This window comes from Syngnathus scovelli, chromosome 7 (assembly GCF_024217435.2).
Source record: "Syngnathus scovelli strain Florida chromosome 7, RoL_Ssco_1.2, whole genome shotgun sequence".
Taxonomy (NCBI): Eukaryota; Metazoa; Chordata; class Actinopteri; order Syngnathiformes; family Syngnathidae; genus Syngnathus; species Syngnathus scovelli.
This window is the reverse complement of record NC_090853.1, coordinates 9870161-9883706: the sequence shown is the minus strand read 5'-3', so window position 1 is coordinate 9883706 and position 13546 is coordinate 9870161. Positions and strand designations below refer to the sequence as shown.

The 13546-nt window shown below is 39.5% G+C and overlaps 1 protein-coding gene across 2 annotated transcripts in view; it reads right to left on the bottom strand.

The window, feature by feature from the left end:
• Positions 1 to 13546, bottom strand: part of gramd1bb (GRAM domain containing 1Bb) — a 78650-nt gene that overhangs the window by 54984 nt on the left and 10120 nt on the right. For both annotated transcript variants that reach the window (XM_049726434.2, XM_049726435.2), the window contains exon 3: positions 383 to 1442. In XM_049726434.2, the coding sequence (XP_049582391.1) occupies positions 383 to 792 (410 nt within the window). In that variant the 5' untranslated portion in view covers positions 793 to 1442. The remainder of the gene's footprint in view (positions 1 to 382; positions 1443 to 13546) is intronic.

Sequence of the window (13546 nt, the reverse complement as noted above, 5' to 3'; positions counted from 1 at the left end):
TCCAAGAGGAGGCCAAATATGAACATGATCTGATATAACAACTGTACCACTGATGTACGGATGTTTTCTCGTTATTGATCAGAAATGAAATACTTTCTGTTGCAGAACATGTCTGGCTGAATTTTGTACGTATTATAAAAGTTGGGCAGCACTGCATCATATTAGGAACTGGTAAAATATTCATTGCTTTGAACATAACAAAATCGTAATTAAAGTCATGGTGTTTCATAATGCATAGCAATAAAAAATGTTGAAAGCAGCTTGAATATGACAAATTAGCAAAGCTGATAAAACGTGTGATACATTAGTCCAAGCAGCATGGATTAAGGCGATGCAGCCCTTGTGGGAAAAGGAAAGCTGTGTAGGGAAGGCCCATACCAACCTGCTCTCACTGCCTTGCTCCTTCTTCTCTCTGACTTTCAGCCACTTCCTCAACAGGAAACGCTTCCGTCGTGGAGATGCACTGGGCGTAGAGCAGCGAGACCAAGATGAGGGAGCATCTTCATCACTGGATGGCGTGATCTCAATGGATGGCAGCTGAAGGTATTCCTTGGAGCCAGAGTGCGAGCGAGCCTTGAGGTGACCGCCGCTTAGCTGTCCCGCTTCCAGTGATCTCTCAGTGGGGACATTCCTCATGCGGCGCATCTTGAAACGTTTACGTCGAAGCGTCGGGGTCGAGGAGCTGGACCTCATGGAGCAATCCAATACGGTGTTGTTACCTCCTTCGGAGTATGTTGGCGCATCATTTGGAACACTCACTTGGAGTGAAGGAGGTCTAAGTGTGTCACTCATGGTGACGATAATACTTCACTACGTCAATTCGAGAGTGACACTACTGGCGCTTGAAAGGGTTAGAGGGAGTAGGCACAATTTCTATCCTTGCCTATTTGGCGGTCCTCACGCTGCTTCCACTGTCCTCCTGGTGCACTGTTTAAGTCCTTTTCAAACACCAGCCGGTAGACTAAAGTAAGAGTCCTGATAGGAGCTATCTGAGGTCTGACTAGTCCGTTTAATGATATGCCTCTATTTTGTGGGTGGCTGGCTGAAAGACTGAAGAGCAATCTTATGGTACAAAATGTAACCTCTTGGGCTGGGTGAGGAGAAGGCTGTGTTAGATAACAAAAGGGTGTTTTGTTCCGAGTAGCAGATGAAACATGTATAAGGCATGTCAGGGAGTGTAACCAAATCCCTGGTCTTTTCTGGGGACTGGCAGGCCAAGTTATACACTCAGCCTTTGGTTAAGACCTTGCTGCCAAAGTTGTCACCTTTGCTTTTTCTGCTAACAGTAATACAGAAGGCACTGTTAATACATATGTTGCTGTAGTTTAAAGTCAGTGAGGTTGATTGATGAGGTTATTGTGATGTTGATGCTGGATGCTGCAGGCTGGGTTTGAGCTCCAATCTCGTGCTCCAGGGTATCATTGTCTCCACGCAGTTATGGCCTAAGGGTTAGAGGGAGGTGATAGGACTGCAGGGTACAGGAAAGTCTGAGGGTGATGATGGCCAAGTTAAGCATAATACACACGACACACAAGACAGACACACACTCACAGTCACACGAACGCACGCACGCACGCACGCACGCACGCACGCACGCACGCACGCACGCACGCACGCACGCACGCACGCACGCACGCACGCACGCACGCACGCACGCACGCACGCACGCACGCACGCACGCACGCACGCACGCACGCACGCACGCACGCACGCACGCACGCACGCACCATTAATTCAATCACAGAGAAAGGAGGGAACATTATGAATGGATCTAAAGTTAGACGCCCACATGGTCGTATCCCGAACTAGCTGTCTAAAGCCACCACCATGCACCAGCCCAAATGCTAGTGATGGGACAATGAAGCTTTGAATTTGCTTCATGAATCGTTTTTTTTTTTTTTTTTTTTTTACTTGAGATGGCATTCTCTGATCAGCACTGAGCTGAAAGCACACTGACCTGGCCATTACTTACACCCCTTTCTTTAAACAAACAGTTCCATCTAGAGGAGTCAAAAACCTCAATTGGTTCATGAAGCATATTGAAGGCTTTATTGTCCAAGCACTGCCAAATGCATCACTCCCTAGCCACTATCTTCCTCACAAGAATGAGCAACAATCCGCTATAAAATATTACTTCTAATTTAGAATCAACTCAGCAATATAAAAATGTTGTAAGAACCCACACATGAAACTAGAGCATATACAGATATACAAAATACAACAAAATATAAATAATGATGAATTATTCCATGGTTATTTAATCGACCAAAAAATGAAAGTCTTAATTATACAACTGGCTCAGAAATCTTATAAATTTTTGTGTTGTGCAATTTTGTGTGTGTTTTTCTTTTCATCATGATCGTCTATTTGAACTTATTTCATTCATAATTATTCATGTTTATCGATAGACTTGAGAAACAAAATGTGATTCCTTAGGAATGAAAATAACATTTACAATGAGTCAAGATGAGCCTAAATAACCAAATGTGTACTAGTACTTCACAAAGTAACTGGTTCAGCCTGATTCTTTTGATATAATGTCAAAATGTTATGGTGAATAATGGACATTTCACGAGTATTAAAGGAAACATCAAACTTCGGCATCCTATTGAATGTAAGCGAGTTTTGCGAAAGAAATTTAAAGCAGTAGCCATGAGAAAGGAAAGGAAAATGACGCGATGGCGATCATGAAAACCATCTTTTTTTATGCATGGTCGCAGCCATGCACACACTCCCTGTGACCTGGAGGCTGGCGTGTGGAAGCAGGAAAATATCATGAATTAATCATGGCCAGACAACGTTTCTCATTACAGCCTCACACATTCTGTCAGCTTTGGGTCATGGGATGCCATTTCCAGGCTCAACTCAGGTGAGCTGTGAAAGAATGTAGTGTAGGGTTCAAGCAATTTCATTGAGGTTCAATGAGTTCATTCTTTTACATTTAATTATGAGGCATAGTGCCTTAAAAAAAAAAAAACGACACGTGATTTTATGGCAAGAGACGGCACACCTGTGTGATATGAACACTCCATAATAATATTAAAAAGCAGAGCGCACAGCAGGAGGAAGCCGAGCAGTCTAGCCATCTTGTGTCGACGCAGCTTGAAAACTTTGTCATGCATGCATTAACGTCGTGAACAGATGGACCTACCACAGAGGAGCTTTGCTGTTACAGCTGTGACTGAGAAGACAGTTATCGCCCCGTAGCGAATAAACGGTGTAGAGCAGAATAGACATTGATTGCTTTGAACGCATCATTACTGACCATCAATGGTGAACTTAATTACTCAGTGCCTTTCTATTCTTAGCAGTGTGTGAGATTACGGAGGCATGCAAACACTGATAGAACCTATGAAAAAACATCTTTAGCTCAATTCACCATCTAACGGGGCATGAAATGTACAAACCATAAAACTGGACAAACTTTGTTTACATAATCCATGTGAGAAGATCATTTTGACTGCTGCTGAAGATAATGTTTTGACTGTTCCATTCCTGTCCTGTAGGCGTCAAACATGAGGATCACAGTGGTTATCAACTGCCATACAGTTTTCATTTTCATTACAACTCCATCTCCTTCATCTGAAGCAATAATGTCTACAATTCTACTGAAGATTTCACGTGTATTCTTCCAGGACTAACATCCACCCATGTGTATAATTTCACTTAGAGATTTTATAAAACGAACATTAATAAATTAAGTATGATACGTTTTGATGGGACAAAGTGTGCGCCCTGCGTTTTCTGTAGCCAAACACATTTAAAAAAATAATAATTTATTAAAAAGATGAATATTGTGTTCTTGAGTGTAAGAGAACCCAGTGCCCTAAGCCAAGACTTTTTCTTGGCTTCGGGGTCATTGCTATAATCATTGCTGGAATGACCGAAGCAGGATTTTTTTTGACCGACACTATGTGGACACAATTTGTGCCCGTTGGTTCCATTGACTCCCAGTGAACATTTATCATCTGGTAAAACATCTACTCTGACACTACAGGCAAAGGGCTAGTTGTAGCAGATTCAAATATGTTAAACGTCCCTCTGTGATCACTTCTCATTGTTCTGAGAATCAAATGTCACAAAAATGTCAGGTAAGCCTCCTCAACTACCTATCCTTAATACTCGCCTGAAAGCATTTTTAGTTGGCTTTTGACTCAGCATGAGACTTTGGTGTTCGTCAGTGTGTGACTTAATTTTGCTCCATGTACAGTACTTTGTATGCAGTATGTATCATAATCATAGGAAGCACTTTTGTTTTTATGTTTTTCTTTACAACCTCAAGATTATTTCTAAAAATGAGAATCACAAATCATTAAGCCGCATGTTAATATTTAATACAAATTCCAAGCTTGCTCTTAAACGTTGACGATGATGTATTATGAAGCACCCAAAGGGACTCAAACTCCATTCCATACGCATTGCTGTTCCCATCGTGTAAACATCGGCCTACTTCAACATGTCTGCATTCATCTTTTATTTAGAAACTTCTAAGAATAGGCATTTACCACTATGGAAAGCAGAACACAAAGTATGGTTGTATAACATAGTACAGCGAAACAGCGAAACCTAAATCTAAACTTTGATAATGGTTTAAGTAATCAACTTAAGACTGGACCGTGCAGATTTTAACATCTTAGCCAACTTTTCAAATGTAAGAAAGCCTACCCACAACAATAACAACAATAATTATCATTATTTTAATAATAATAATATCCATCCATTTCCCGTGCTGTCCATATTTTGTACCGCCAAATGCACAGGTAAATTTGCCACCATTTTGTGGCCAAGTAATGTGGAATACGTCAAAAACACCAACAGGTGGCATTGTTTTCAAAGTTAATGAACACAGGAGTCATCATCTAGTGTTCAGAAACCAAAAGTCCTTACCTGATGCCAGATGTTCACATACCAAAAACTTGACAAACAAATAACTCACTCTAGAACCAGTGTTGTAACAGATGGCTGGAAGTTCCTCACAGAGTTCAGACAAATTAGCCATGATGACAAAGGATTTAGGGCAATTCCAGTCATCTACTATGTCTGGGCTGAAAGAAAAAAAAAAGGGTGATAACAGAGCTACAAACTGTAGCAAGTCAAGACACATAAATGATGGGATGTCAAGAACTGTGTGATGGACCATAAGCTCCTTTTGCCTCGATTACGAGCGATCTTGCAAAATTGGTGCATCGGTGTCATAACACAACATCAAGTATTAATCCACTTCAGCCTCTTACACAGAATCCCATAAAGCGTCTCTCCTTCATACTGCCATTTATACACACAGTAGTCAAGCAAAAAATGGGTGAGAGGGGGGGACCATAAATCTTTCATAAAAGGATTTGAAAAAGGATGTCACCCTCCAAATCATATGCACTCAATGGGAAGTGGAGTTCAACTGGCACACAAGTTGTATTTAAGAAAGCATCAAGAACTGAGCAAAACTTGCCAAGCCATTGTCAGATTCTTTATTTAGTAAATGGACCACTCCACTAACACCTCAGCATATGAATTCAACAAAGTGAGATTCCTGCATAGAGGAGACAAGCAAGTACAGGACTCCCTCCAGCTAATATTAGTGGTGATCTATTGAACCAAACCAATCAAACACTGATTCAACAACCTCAATTGGCCGTAAAAAAATCCTTATCATGTGTGACTAACCACACAGATGTTCGTCATCAGCCAGCATTGAATTATTAAATTGTGCCAAGTTATTATTCAAACGTAATTAAAGAGATCAACAATGAACTGACAGATAATCGTGCAAGTGAACCACATAATATAGAATAGAAGAAAGACAGTATTCTAGGGGGCTAATGTATAAAAATTCTGTAGAAGTAATACAGAATGCCTACACTGAAGAATAAAAAAACCCTTCAAAAGCAAACATTTCTTATCTACTTCATTCTCTGCTGTAAACAGTTCATATAGATCGCTTTATAAATGTAATTTCCTATTGGCTAAAAGGGAGTTTTCCCTTGCCCGACAGTTTCTAAACAGCTGAGAAAAGAAAGGCTGTCGGAGCAAGTGAGTTGCATTCAAAGTGGTTTTACTTGAAAGAGGCAAGCCGAGAATCAAAGCCAGGCAACTACAAGCACAGTGTGCTCACAAGCCAGTAGTAACTAGCAAGCCTTTTCACAGAAACGAAATCTTGATTATGTTGAGGCATCACTGAAAGCATTGCGACACATAAAACCCAGAGGTGTCAAATCCAGGTCCAGAAAGTGATGGAGCAGGCTCTCAATTTCATTGCATACCTGTTGTAAAATGACAATAAAGGTATTCTATTCTATTCCCCCCCCCAGTTGACCCAACATATTGACATCATAATCAAAATCATAATTACAGTGTGTGTGTGTGTGTGTGTGTGTGTGTGTGTGTGTGTGTGTGTGTGTGTGTGTGTGTGTGTGTGTGTGTGTGTGTGTGTGTGTGTGTGTGTGTGTGTGTGTGTGTGTGTGTGTGTGTGTGTGTGTGTGTGTGTGTGCGTGCGTGCGTGCGTGCGTGCGTGCGTGCGTGCGTGCGTGCGTGTGTGTGTGTGTGTGTGTGTGTGTCAATACCAAGACCGGGGACTTCTTTTTTTTTTCCATTTTCACTCTTAATAATGACAGCATCTTTGTTATGGAGGAAAAAAAAGCAAATATCCCTCAGGGGTCAAGAAAGTATTGCTCCATCCATACATTTTTAAAGTAACCCTCCCAACCCTGGATATATATATATTTTTTTGTAGCAGCAGATAATATATATAATGTATGATTGCGTGCGTGTGTGATAAAGATGTATACTCTAAGTATCTATGCAGAATATTAAAGTTTGATCATCTTGTTCTCGGATGCACTGCAATTTTGAGACAGAGATGGATGGCTAGCGCACAAACATATCTTGTCCACCACCATGCTTGACCTTTTGAGTGTATTTGGGAACAAAGGGTTTAAGGTCACAGACAACCAATGTGGGATCCTTGTCTGCCGTTGTGCAATGAAAGTGAGTAATTGCGACTTTTCATGCCCACTCTGTGACTTTATATGAGCGCCGCTTGCAAAATGGCTCAATGCAGAGCTCAGACAATGTGACCATTGATAGTGAAGTGACACAGAAACTTTCTAGTCAAGCCAGCATTATTTGACCATTAAAATTTTTAAAATATCCATCCATCCATCCATTTTCTGAACCGCTTAGTCCCCACGGGGGTCGCGGGCGTGCTGGAGCCTATTTTTAAAATATTTGTAAAAAAAAAAAAAAGAAGAAGAAAATGACAAAAAAAAATTATAGGGAGGAAGAATTAACCTGTTTTGACCATAAAATACAATCTTGGCACTGACTTGCTGTGTAGGATATTTTTTTCTCAACTTATATCAACACTACGTTTCCTCTGATTAAAGTTAACTATTTTATGCTGATTTATGTATGCTGAGCTTCCTCAGTATACTGTACTGAAGTTTGATTGATTCCTCTTATTACATTATTAGCATATTTCGCATGGTTAGCGAAATGGTCACAACCCAAGCTGTAGCATTCAGAATGAGCCGGAGCTGTTCGATGCTCTTTTGAGGGAGTTTGGTCTGAAGACTGTTAAAATCAGGAAGTCTCCTTGAAATAAAAGCATGCATACGCTTCTCCTGATCTTGGCGCATGCAATTCTCTTGCAACTGTATATATATATATATATATTTTTTATTAAACCTCAATAGCGCAATAGTGGAGATTGAGATGTGTGCCCCTCGCACATGGAGGGAATGAATACGGGGGCTTTGAACTTCTCTAAGGGAAGAATTGCAAGTCATTCATACAGATATGTTAATAATGGAATTTCACAGTTTGAGATGTGATTAAAACCACCGGAGCTTATCCTGTTGACTTTCCCCCGTGTTTATATATTTATTTTACACACATACGCACATAGGCTAATCATGAACAGTAGCTTATTTGTGATAAGAGTGTAGTTTGAACACACACGTACTGTCAGGAAGAGGAATTCCAGGTACATGGTGTGGTTATAATGTGCAGTCACCGAGAGTAATTCATGGCACACACTCAGGAACCATGTCTGCCATTCAAAGACATCACATTACTGCCAAATGAGCTGCCTATAAAATCCCATCTCTGTTATTCATTAGCTCACATGGAAGAAGGCCACGCACTTTACAACAACAGCATAAACACTGAGCAGAATCTCTCAGTGATTACTTTTAAATGAAGCTCAATTCATGACTGTATTCGTCATCGGAACTGTGTGAGTGAAATGCATGTTGTGTGGCATGCTGATTTGATGCGTAGTCTGACTCATTTTTGTTACATTTTGGCCTCTTTGGCACATACTTAAATAGTGGGACTTAAGATGATTTGTTTATTACTGTGATTTTTTTTCACTGACATTGCCCTTGCGTTTTCACCCTTTGTACATATAGTCATGTAAAACCAGAAAAGACCAGGAGTCGCGATCAGGGGTCGAACGCGATTTCCAAGTGCCTATTTCATAGGGACCATCGAATATCCACAAGCAGAGATCTTTTTGCAGTTCTTTTTACATATAATTTGGACTGCTTCCATCATTTAGCCCACGTGCCTCTTGCGTGCTGAATGTAAAGCAAATTAGTCAAGAAAAAAGTGTGCTCACTCCCATAACGGCGCAATTGCCCATTTATACCAATAAAATTACCAAAAGAAAGGAACAGATTAGATCACACATTGGGTCTCATGGTGGGTTTGACAAACCCCTCAACAAATCTGACCAAGCAATTTCAAACACCAAAGGTTGACAAGCAAATACATAGAAATGTCAAGAAAATGTACATAGCATGTGGTAGACATCGAAGAAGCTGCAGGCATTTTGTTAGTCACATTCTCAACATCTGCCAATCCCTTTAACTTGCAACTCCATTTCACTAGGCTGGATGATAAATAATGTGCAGATGTTATTTTCTGTTTCCAACACCTCTTCACGAGACACTTTCCTAGAGGATTTGCTTACAAGGTTTGAGGTCACGAAGGAAAAGTTCAAAATGACAGCTCAGTTTCCACAGCAACGACACGACGCATAATCGCTTCTATATTTATCTGCTTTCAGTCAAAATTTGTTCACCATCGATCAAACTAATTGCTTTTGTTTTTTTATGTAGATTGTCTGCTGAAGCTGTAACATAGCTCTGGGTTGACGTTCTTATTGAAATGAATGGACAATGCAAAATAAGCAAGGATGGGGGGGGGAAATCATTTATTACAATCTGTTGCGAATGTTTGGAATAAATAATCTAGTACATGCGCCTTCATCAGTTGTTTCACCCCAGTGATTTAAACTTTAACTTCCCATGTCTGTCTAAGGTTTTCGAAGTGAATCGCTAAAATGTGTTCATTGTTTGATGAATCTATCACCCAGTAAATCGAATATTTTGTGGCTTTTGGGGGATATTAGTTTATGCTGAAAAGGCTGCTGAATACGTTAACTTTTATTCCTTTGTCCTCAGAGTCAGCTTACGCACAGAGGCAACCTTCTGTATGCATAATGCTAAAAATAACCTTTAATATGCCATTGGGGGGGGGGGAGTCACACATCGATTGTGTAAAACTTAACAATATGACAGCAAGCGCTTTTGTAATTTCGACCTTATTGCAAACTTTGAATATAAATAAGCCATTAACCAATATTTTATACGAGCACAGATCAAAGCAAAGTGAAGCAGAGATTTACATTGAGATAATGAGAGGATTGTCACTGCGATGCACTGGTCGTTCTTGATAAAAATTCAATCAAAAGACAACCTGCGTGGGAAGGTTGTGAGATGTTAGACAATAAAGAATCACAAACTAATTAAAGCTGTTCCTATCTCTGGCATCAAAGATATAAAACTTAACCCTCAGTCTGCAGAGTCAGTGTCTGTACTTTACGATAATGATGAGTACATCAACTGTCTATTCTTCACAACTTGTCCTTGTCTGAAAAGGAACAACCCTTATTTGACTCAATTTTATCGATCACAATTCAAATCAGCATCTGCTCTCTGCATATGCACTAAATTTAGTCTTTGGTTGTTGAGAGCTTTCGTGCAATAGGCATGTTATTAAATCCTTACGAAACCATTATAATTACAATTGCATTTGATAAGTCTCAAACAGCTTGCGCTTAGGAGGTTTTCCCATCAGGCTCCTTCCCATTTAGAAAAAACAAATCAACGTTCATATGCAAACAGCTACAAGTAGTTAATTAAAGTGAAGGGTCTTTCCATATTCAGCCCATGAAAAAGGGTTTCAAAATTTCTCTGAGGACCTCAGCATTGTCTACCCATTAGTCACAGGTGGAGAAAACATACTTTTTTTTTTTTTTTTACCACAATGAATAAGCTCCGTGGAGTTTTTCTGAATATAAATAATCAGTTATTATGGAATCATTAGCTAAATTCAACAGATTCCCTATCGTATGCTATTGATTAATGATAACAAACAAGAAGTCAGTAAAGATACATAAAAAGCAGAAGCCAGCATTTACTAGTTCAGAAATACCTTTAGAGCTGTGATCCAGCGTATCGGCACCCTTTTATCAGTGTGTCAGATGTGGAGAGTGAAAATACGAGTTTCATATATTCTGTATTTCTCTTCAAGATGAATTGATGGAGTTAACTGTGCGTGTAATTGAGGCTGTTTGTAACAGCAAATGTTTAGAGTGTCAAAAGTGAACCTGTCAGTCCAGATTGAGGTCACGCAGAGATACTTCTTTATACTGAAAAGTTTGCCTCCTGTTTCTGGGGGGGGGGGGGGGGGGGGGGGCGGGGGGGGGAAGTTATTACTATTGAATTCCATGTGCAACCAATTGCTTTATTAAGTTAGGCCACAGGGAAGGGAAAATTGTATTTTTCATTACACTAATCAACCGTAAAATTTAACCAGAGATGTCTTTTTGTGTCCCTTAACGTATTTTCGATGCTGCAAAAATGTCTACTCGTTTTACAGCACATATGGTTTTTAAAATATTTATTGGTTTGTTTTTACACACAAGGCCATCCAGCGACAGCAACAGACTGCCTCTCGCTATTCGTAGAGATCTTGGCCCCATCGTTGACATTCAGCTCCGAGGGTTCCTTTTAAATTCTGTTATATTGTTTAACTAAGCTTTTAAATTATTTTCTTATCCTAACACAGTCTCATGCTGTTCAGTAACATTGAATTTGTGTGCCTTGTTTGATGTTAATTCCTTGGGTGTAATTCTAAAGGTGGCGTTGTCTATCCATCCCATCCTAGTTACCACACATGCATAATAGCTGCTAATGACTGTTCTATAATTCAGGAGTAATAATACTTATAATCTACTGTACTTTCATTTAAATCTAATGATGGCAGATATAAATTATGTATTGTTCTTGCCTGTTGCTTACACATTTAGCAGTTGCAAGTAAACTACATTGTCGGAGCTAAGGTAGTACCGTGTTAATTCATGTTTATTTAAATCACATACCGTAGCTGACCTAACATAAAAACACTACAGTTAAACAGTCATCCAGTGTCACAGGTGAGTAGGGGGGCAAAGGATGGGGGACACCCTGGACTCATTGCCAGTCAACTGCAGGGCAGATATAGAAAGACATCTATTCAAACTCACAGCCGCACCTCTGTACAATGAGTCGTCAACTAAACTATCAAATGTATTTGGAATAGAGGTGGAAGACGGAATTCTTAAGATGAAATTCAATCTCTTGACTAGAGAGGCAGATGTGCTAATCAGTTACACTTGTTAAAACTCCAACGTTCAAAATACATTTCAGCAGAAGAATTAGGCACAATGGCTGTAAAAGTAAATATGGTAACTGTCACAATGTAGAAAGATAAGTCAAGCTGTGCAGCCTTTAGAAAATGCCTCAGAAGTGACACTAATTAAGCAAAAAGACATTTGCAAAGGCGCTTTCGCAAAAGGTCAGGAGGTTTGATGAGTCCAGATTTACACATTACCGGAGTGACTGCCACATCAGATCAAGAAGTGATCTGGATCATGTGGTTGTGGGGGTTGGGTGCTACAAATCAAAAGAAGAACATGCATCTTGATATGAAATATAACTTCTTAATATGTGGAAAATTTTGACTATATAAAATATGTAGTCAACATTTTCCATCAGAATTATGTCAAGGGCTGTTGATTCTTAAAGCAATTTATAACTGAAAACAATCTGTCTGGACACAAAGTGGGGTCAATATGGCTTTCATTAACACCTCCTAATACCAGTCAGGTATGCCAAGTACGCTAAGCTTGTGTAACTTTTGATGTTTATGACGGAGTGGGCATGTTGGTGATTAGTGCAGGAATGTTAAAAATGGTTGTTTATTAACAGAGGGATTATTAAAGGATCTACTTTTAACACAGGCATCTTGAGATTTAGGCTTTATTAAACCCAATAGAAAACAATGTTAGTAAAGACACTGTTGTTTAAGATTACTCACTGGTAAATATTCAGTTTGACTGTGAGGGAGGAAAATGACATCTTGGAACCTATCTTAATTTTCAATTCGTCTTCACCTTGGTAATTAGAACTCAACCGAGTTGACTTTGGGTATAAACAACAATAAAAAAAAACATCCAAACTCACATTCACACTTATTGACTGTTACAGTTCAATTCACATAAAATGCATGTTTTGGGGAAATGGAAGTTTGCCATTCATGCCAAGATCGTCCTTACACAGAAAATAGTCCCTAAATACAGGTCATTGGTTAATGAAAATTTTGTAGATAACTTGAAATGTTCATAAACTAGGTCATTCCTAAATGGAGGTTTCACTGTGTGTGCAAAGGCCCAGTAAAAAAATTTAAACACTGATTAAGGCATGGTATTGTGTTGACCTAGGGTCTACTATATGGTAGATCGAATAATATCGTATGCAAACCAAAGGTGGGAAATAAGCTTTACAAACAACACCCACTCAGTGATTATAACACTTACTTGTTAATCAGGTCAAATCAATGTTCTGATTGAAGCTTTGTTATGAGGATCATGTTGAGTATGTGTGCGTGTCTGACTAACACACTATTGTTTTGGGAGCAAACTTCCCTAGATTGAAAAACTGTCCGATTTGTATTTTCTTAAGGAAATCAAACAATATGCGTCCTACGGTGTCAGATGTTTGGGAGAAGCAAGAACATTGTGTGAAGACTTTTATAAAAAGAAATAATGGCCTGTATCCAAGTCACCTGATGCTAATCCTCAGTTACAAACAGAACACAACGTAAGGTCCTAATAAAGTCCTAATTGTATGACTCATTTTGCTTTCTGCTTCCCTAATCACACTGACGTCAGAAATGTCATGACAATTTGTGACTTAATATGTTCCTGTTTCAAGGCAAACCCCATTTTTAAAAGGAAGTCCATCTCCATTTTAGAGACCCCTTACTATTTCTAGCCAGCCACCTCTGTTTGGTTTACTGCAGAGAAAAAAAACAACACTGACTTTATTTATGGCTGCTGACAGGTGAGGAAAAACTGGGCTGATGCTGAAGCAACACCCTTCATCTTTACCTCTGATTACCTGACTGCTTGTGAGGGTGAAGCACCTTTATTTCAAGCTACCTG